The sequence below is a fragment of the Lipotes vexillifer genome, unplaced genomic scaffold, assembly GCF_000442215.2.
Source record: "Lipotes vexillifer unplaced genomic scaffold, Lipotes_vexillifer_v1.1 scaffold2655, whole genome shotgun sequence".
In the NCBI taxonomy this organism is placed as follows: Eukaryota; Metazoa; Chordata; class Mammalia; order Artiodactyla; family Lipotidae; genus Lipotes; species Lipotes vexillifer.
In genome coordinates, this window is record NW_006779430.1 from 104388 (window position 1) to 112457 (window position 8070).

The 8070-nt window shown below is 48.6% G+C and overlaps 2 protein-coding genes across 2 annotated transcripts in view; one reads left to right on the forward strand and one right to left on the reverse strand.

Moving 5' to 3' along the window:
• Window positions 1–4486: 4486 nt before the first annotated feature.
• SOWAHC (sosondowah ankyrin repeat domain family member C) lies at window positions 4487–5626 on the reverse strand. The gene has a single exon (XM_007452603.1). The coding sequence runs from the start codon at window positions 5624–5626 to the stop codon at window positions 4487–4489; it is 1140 nt and encodes a 379-aa protein (XP_007452665.1).
• Window positions 5627–6438: 812 nt separating this feature from the next.
• The window catches only part of SEPTIN10 (septin 10), a 53898-nt gene continuing 52266 nt past the window's right edge, over window positions 6439–8070 (forward strand). The window contains exon 1 of the mRNA XM_007452602.1: window positions 6439–6537. Within this exon, the coding sequence (XP_007452664.1) occupies window positions 6511–6537 (27 nt within the window). The 5' untranslated portion in view covers window positions 6439–6510. The remainder of the gene's footprint in view (window positions 6538–8070) is intronic.

The window sequence follows — 8070 nt, forward strand, 5'->3', positions numbered from 1 at the left end:
GGATCTTCCTGAGAGGGACCAATGGCGGACAGTTACAGCAAAGATTCACAAGTCCCTCTGCCACCTGCTGAGCTTGGTTAAAACAAAGATCAAAGGCAACCTCGATGAGGAAATAAATTCATTAATGTCCAATGTTTGATAGATATTAAAGAAAATGGAAAAAGGCATTCCCATCTTCCTTAAGCTCCAGTCTGGGAAGGGAGGGTTTTTGGTAGCTGGTGTGTGCTTGAGCCATGGGTTTTTAAAATTATTTTAAATTAATTTTTATTGGAGTATAGTTGATTTACAATGTTGTGTTAGTTTCTGCTTTACAGCAAAGTAAATCAGTTACACTCATATATACATCCATTCTTTTTTAGATTCTTTTCCCATATAGGTCATTACAGAGTACTGAATAGAGTTCCCTGTGCTATACAGTAGGTTCTTATTAGTTATCTATTTTATATATAGTAGAGTGTATATGTCAATCCCAATCTCCCAATTTATCCCCCCCCTTTCCCCTTTGGTAACCATGTTTGTTTCCTACATCTGCGACTCTATTTCTGTTTTGTAAATAAGTTCATTTGTACCCCTCTTTTTAGATTCCACATACAAGGGATACCATATATTTGTCTTTCTCTGTCTGACTTACTTCACTCGGTATGACAATCTCTAGGTCCATCTATGTTGCTGCAAGTGGCACTATTTCATTCTTTTTTGTGGCTGAGTAATATTCCATTGTATATATGTACCACATCTTTAACCATTCCTCTGTTGATGGACATTTTGGTTGCCTCCATGTCCTGGCTATTGTAAATAGTGCTGCAATGAACATTGGGGTGCATTTATCTTTTCAAATTACACTTTTCTCCAGATATACGCCCAGGAGTGGGATTGCTGGGTCGTACGGTAATTCTATTTTTAGTTTTTTAAGGAACCTCCATACTGTTCTCCATAGTGGCTGCACCAATTTACCTTCCCACCAACAGTGTAAGAGGGTTCCCTTTGCTCCACACCCTCTCCAGCATGTATTTGTTTGTAGATTTTTTGATGATGGCCATTCTTCCTGGTGTGAGGTGATATCTCATTGTAGTTTTGATTTGCATTTCTCTAATAATTCGTGATGTTGAGCATCTTTTCATATGCTTTTTGGCCAACTATATGTCTTCTTTGGAGAAATGTCTATTTAGATCTTCCACCTATTTTTTGATTTTTTTTTTTTTTGATATTGAGCTCTATAAGTTGTTTGCATGTTTTGGAGATTAATCCCTTGCCGGTCCTTTCATTTGAATTTTTTTTTTTAAGGTAGTGGTAGAGGTACTACCCTCTCCCCAAGCTGATTCCTCCACCACTGGTGCCCAGCTGCAGAACCTTTGCCAAAATTTGGCAATTCAAAGGGCAGAAAAGATAATGTTGTGGAAAAGCATCAAGTCTTGAGATCTTACTGCCATTGACTTTGTGACCCTGAACAGCATCAACCTTCATTCCCTTATCTGTAAATTAAGGATATATGGCCAGTGACTTAAGGGATAGAAAAAGGATCAAATAGATGCAAACTTCAAAAAGCATTGTGTGAAATGTAAAACCCCAGACAGGTAAAAATATAAAGAACTATAGCGATTTAGACAATTCAGAGGAAAAATCTAGTGTGAACGTTTTATTTTGACAAAACAAACTTTACAAATTTTACATTCTAAATTCCCAAAGTTTCACTTATTTGAAAAGTAAGAGACAAGGCATCCTGGACTCCAAGATTTCAGGCATGAATAGACTAGTGCCATATTTTCAAGTTTTGTAAGCTAGCTGTACTTTATACACCATAAAAGTGAAGAGAGCTGTGACAAATTCACTAGTGTCCAGTGCACCTATAAGAAACACACCGACACACCTGGAATTTCTAACCACAGTTTCACATCAACGACCTCTGAGTAACTGACGTGCATATTTCCATTAATGGTAGGCACAACTCCACAAACATCAAATTACACAAATCGCTTGCTTTTTATAATCTCAATTTGGAAATTGAAAAAACAAGAGGAACAGAGTTAAGCAGCTGAAAATGCTGCACTTACTACACACAAGTACATCATGACAAGGAATGCTAAAAGTTCCCCCAGGAAGGATTTTTGAAATTTTAAAGTATATTTTATAAGAAAAGTTGAATTCTTTAATGTGAAAAGCAAGTTAAGTATTGACTCAATCCCTAAAGATCTAGCAAGTTACAGATTCTGTGCAATTAGGCACTAACATACACATTTGAGAGATTAACACTGTTCAGTGGAACATGGAGGTGGTTCCGCAGTGTTTTTATGGTTCACTTTGGCTCCACACGTCCTTGAAACCTTAGACTCAGTGAGAAGTTACAACTTATCCCGCACTAGATACAGGCAATGTGGGTATGATCCGGAACAAATGACTGCTTTTCACCTTCAAGGAACCTAATTTTGATTTATACAAAATTAGATTTTCACCCACACGTATGGATAAAAGTGCTTCTCAAATGTACACATCCCACTTCCATAATCCTAAAACAAAAGTAAAGGCACACAAATGGACAATAGTTTATATATTTTATGTGAATGTTTTTCGTTAGTCTTTAAACAAAATCAATTGCTGTCTAGAGAGGTGTGACCAACTTGTTAACAAATTTCTACAACTTTGGAAATTAAAGATCTAAGAACTCTCTAAACACTGCAGTTCTGTGCAATTCATGTATTGGTTCATTCACTCTGCAATCTGTTAACTCACTCTGTCATCACTATAGGCTGCAATACTTATACTGCAGCAACTATGAGACCAAAAAGACCAAGGGAGAAGGGCATTTTGGAATCAGTCTCCCACAAGTCGTTCTGAATCTTGTTACAAGTGAATTTAATATGACTCTGAGTTAAATTGAACAATAATTATAAAGACATTCACCCTAACATATTTGAACGAAATATAATTAAGAACCACAGTTAAACGAGTCTTTAATTTTAATGACCGATATTTTTTCACTTATATGTGAAGGGATTCAATAGCCAGCAGCATTTAAATATAGAAATAGCCCCATCCATTTTCTTTTCCCTTTTATAAAGTGCTATTTTTAACTGGGTAGATTTACTAGCCAGCTTTCCAATAACTTCACTCCATGTCTCTAATAGATTCAAGGAAACACTGGAAAACTGAAAAGATTGAGTATTTTAAACATTTGCAAAACATTGCTACAAAGTATTGAGACTATGAATGTATTTCATTAGTAAAATAAAAAGTGTACCTTGGGCTTCCCTGGTGGCGCAGTGGTTGAGAGTCCTCCTGCCGATGCAGGGGACACGGGTTCGTGCCCCGGTCCGGGAAGATCCCACATGCCACGGAGCGGCTGGGCCCGTGAGCCATGGCCGCTGAACCTGCGCGTCCGGAGCCTGTGCTCCACAACAGTGAGGGCCCGCGTTCCGCAAAAAAAAAAAAAAAAAAAACTGTACCTTATGTGAGAATATTAAGTTGATTTAATAATTACTTCACAGAAGCATCAGTTCATTAACATTTATGTCAATTTTTGTTAATAATCTAAACCAGAAACAGTTTCTGTAGGCAATTCAACTCTAAGCACTGTCAAATAGGGTCATGCCAAGCAGAACCAACGGTTAAATTACCCCCAGAATAAAAACTCAGACAAATTCAGACTTTTGGAAAAGCAAAACAAGTTAGTGAAAATCAGAACCAGAGGTAATATTTACTTAAAAGTACCATAGGTTGTTAAAAAGTGTTTTCTATAAATAAAAATTTGTGTAGTTATTAATAATGTACCTTAATACTAAGTGCAGTAGTATTAGAGATAATTAAGAGGAAACCACACAACAGATTAACTCAAAAGTGAATGTTGCCTATTTCTTTAGTTCAGTGACCAAAGCTGAAATTGCTTTTGAAAAGAGGTGAACACTACTTACAAGTAGGGTACCAAGAGATTTCCAATTGTATTCACATTATTCTCTAATTAGTATTTGTGCATTTCAACTCTGACCTGACCTTCAGTAGCATCTTAAAATCAAATGCAATTAGTAAAAACACAGGGTAGTATGTCGGTTTGTTCACACTTACAAACACTACCAGCTTCATTACAATTTGCATTTCCTGTTGCTCTTGGAAGAGTCACCACTATTAAAAACAGATACGAGTGTGCAATGCTCCTTAATCTGCATGGTAGCCGGCAATGTTTCAATCAAAGGGACCCTCAATCATCAACTCAGCACCTGATTTTGATACACTTTCAGTCCTTAGAAACAGGGACCCCAGCGCAGAAGGGTGGCAGTGGGAAAAGAGGCCTAGGTCAAGGTTTGAGGAATCGCTTGGAAATCCACTGCAGCCATACTGCTAAGGAGAATTCCTCCCCATCCTTTCCAACCCCCCCCCCGAAGTAAAAATGCAGCATTTAACTTAAGTCTCTTCTGGTCTCACTTCCTTGTCTACACCTAGTACCCTATTCCTAAGACGACGAACAAGTCTTAGAACGTTCTAAAAGAAATCATTTTTACCCGAATACATTGGACTTGGGTCTCAGTTTGAATGAGGATGAGTGGCCTTTAAAAGACCGATCCTCCTCTTCGTCCTCCCCCTCCTCCAGGGGCTGCTCCGGGTCTCTGAAGGAGGGTGTGGTGTGGATGATCTGGGTTCGGAAGCGGATTTTGTTGAGTCTGGGTTTCATCCGCCCACTAGAGCTGCCCGAGGCTTTGCGACCTGGCTCCTTCGCTTTGCCCGCAGCCAATCCCTCGGCCAGGTGATGGTGATGGTGGTGGTGGTCCCCGCCGTCCTCCAGAGCGTGCGAGAGCCTGCCGGAGATGAGGGTCGAGGGCAGCACCCTCGAGAGCCTCCAGCGCCCTCCCCCGCTGCCCGCCGTGCTCTCGGCTTCGTCCTCGTCCAGGGCGCCCACCAGGGTCCGGATCTCCTCGGCGGTGCTCGGGCTCAGGTACTGCGAAGGCTTCTTGCCGCTGTAGTCGCGCACGTCCACGTCCGCGTCGTAGGCCCCGACCAGCAGCTTCACCACCTCCACGTGCCCGTGCATGGCCGCCAGGTGCAGCGCGGTGTAGCCGCCGCTTGTGCGCGCGTTGATGTTCACCGGCAGCCGGTGCTGGCCCGCGAAGCGCACCAGCAGGGCCAGCAGCTCCTGCCGGCCGTGCTTGGCCGCCCAGTGCAGGCAGGTGAAGCCGGTGATGAAGTCGCGCTTGGCCAGCAGCCCGGGCTCGCAGGCCAGCAGCCCCTCTAGGCTGTCCCAGCGGCCGTCGGCGGCCGACAGCATCCACGCGTGCTCCAGCGGGTCCAGCGTCAGAGCGCCCGCGCCCTCCTCCTCTGCCGCCGCGCCGTCCGCGCCCCCGGGGCCGCGCCGCAGCTGCGGGGAGCCGCCCGCCGCCTCCCGGGGCGCGGGGCGGCCGGGCCGCGGCGCATCGCCAGGCACCTCGGGCCGCGCGCCCTCTTCCGCGGGACCGCCGCGGGGCCGCCTCCCCGGGGGCGCGCTCGGGGCGCCGTCCGCGGGGTCGGCGGGGGCTGCCGCCGAGTGCCCCGGCTCCCTGAGGCGGCCGCGGGCGCGCTGCTCGGGCGTCCCACCCAGGGCGCCGCCGACGGGCTGCTCCAGCTTGGCCTGGTCCCGGGCCCCGCACTCCACTGGACCCTCCATCCGCGGCCGCGCACCTGGCCGGCTCCGCACCGACACGGCTGGCCCCTCCTCAGGCTCCTCGCGCGCCGCAGCGGCCTGACTAGCCGCCACCGCCCCCCGGCCGCGCCCGCGGACACGCCTCCGCCGGACGGACACGCCCACTTCCGGCTTTCGCACTGGCCGCCTTACAGCTCCCGCTGGCCCCGCTCCTCTCCGCCCCGCCCCCTTTCAGTCCCCGCGCAGGCCGCAATCAGTGCTCTCCCCGGAGAACACGCCCTGGCTCCACCCACTTCCGGCCCGTGAGCGGTCCGCAATGGCCGCTCCTGCCAGGGGACACGCCCCGACCCCGCCCACTTCCGGCGCCCGCTCCGACCGCAATCTGTGCTCCAGCCCCGCCCCGGCGGTCGGAAAAGCAGCGTCCGCTTTTCCGCGCGTCTTTCTCCTCGCGTCCCGAGTGTGCTCCATTCCCTCCCCGGCACCAACTGGTCGTTCTCTAAAAGGTCGGGGCACTCCTGTGACAGGCCCGCTTCGCGCGCGCGGCATCTGGGCGCGGTGGAGACGCGCAGACCGCCCCGCCCCCCAGCTCACTGAGGCCGCTGGACCCCTCCTGTCGTTTCCCCTCCCCTCCCTCTTGGACCCCTGCCCCCCGCGCCATCCGCCCGGACCCCACGTCACTGAGGCCGCGGGACCCCTCCCCTCAGCTCCCCTTCCTTCCCGACCGGACCCCGCCCCGCGCCATCCCGCCCGGCCCTCCACGTCACTGAGTCCGCCGGACCCCTCTCCGCCGCTCCTCCCTTTCTCCCTCCTGCCCGCCCCGCCCCTAGCGCCCCTCAGCCGACGGACGCGCCATTCGGCCGGCTGCAGCCGCCTCGCTGGCCCTCCGCCCGCCCAGCCCCGCCCGTATCATGTCTTCCGAGGTGGCGCGGCACCTGGTGAGTCCCCCGCCCCCCCTCTCCGGGACCCCCGCCCTCCTGCCATGGCCCCTCCCGGCGGCCGAGGCTTCGCGGGGCTTCCCGTCTTCCCTGAAGTTGAGTCTGAAGCGGGGGCGGTTTCTGTAACGGTCCCGAACGCGCGAGAGCGGGCCGGTGGCGGGCTGGCCCACTGACTTGGCCTCCCAGGCCTTCAGAAGCCCCCCCATTTTACCCAGTATCGACCTCCTTGGGATTGGAGCCTTTTTCTCCTGCCTTGGCGCCCTTTTCTGTTAAAAGAACTGATGTGGCTGATTTGTTCGGTGTTCTCTACCTTTCAAGTCCCTTTTATGCACTGATCTCATTTCAGAGTAAGCCGTGGAATGGTCACAGTTGTGTCCTCGGCCATTCCAAGCTGTTCCTTGCCCTTTTCACTCTCATTCTCTTGTGAGTGTCGTGGAGTTTTCCAGACGCTATAAGTGGTCGAAGGACCACTTGCCTTTTGAAAATTTTGTTTTAATTTCTGATACTACAAATATCAGTGGTCGTAATCCTTGTAAACAAAAACTCTTCGGGGGCCTGAGACCAAAACGTTTGAAAAGTGCTGGTCTAAGCAGTTTCCCAGATTAAAAGTTTAGGTTGTGGGGACCTGAGAGGTTGGGTGATGTTCCCAAGTCACACAGCCCGTTTGTTTGATAGAACCTGGAGGAGGGTTTTTGTCCTGATTCAGCCCAGGTCTCTTTCCTCTGTGTCCTGTCGTTAGGGAGGTCTCAGCTTTCCTGTCTGTACTGCCTTGTTACCGTTGCTGTGTTTGTGTGCACGTGTGGGTGAGGAAAATGTGTGTTAAACTCTGGTTCAGAGTGAAGTTCAGTCTTCAGAATTAAACTTGGGCTGGAGAGAGTTTAATCATTTAATTGATGGTGGATTTCTTGTCAGTTGCTATGCTTATTTTGCAATAAGTTTACCTTTAATTAAACTTTTTGAGATAATTGTAAATTCTTGTGCAACTGTGAGAAGTAACAGAATTCCCCAGCACCCTTTACCCAGTCTTCCTTAATAATAACACGCTGCCAACCACAGTGAAGAGCACACCCAGGACACTGACTCTGCTGTGTGAGGACAGGGGTCTCCTTCGCCCCAGGGCCCTTCGCTGCCCTTTTGTAGCCACAGCCACTTCCTTTCCACTCCACCTCCTCCTTAGCCCCTAGCAACTACTGCAGTCTGTGATTTCTATGAGTTTGTCATTTCGAGACTGATATATAATGGGATCGCCCAGTGTGTAACCTTTGGGGATTGGATATTTTTCATTCAGCAGCGTCCTCTGGAGGTTCATTCAGGTGTCGCAAGTATCATTAGTTTGTTCCTTTTAATTGCTGAGTAGTATTCCAGGGGGTGGCTATACCACGCTTTGTTTGAAGGACACCTAGGTTGTTTCCAGTGTTGGGCTGTTATGAATAAAGCTGCTTTAGTAATGTAACGTGAGGAAGATGTAAGTCGTCAGTTCTCTGGGATTCACATGACAGTTGCATGTTTTCATAAGAAACTGCCGAACTCTTT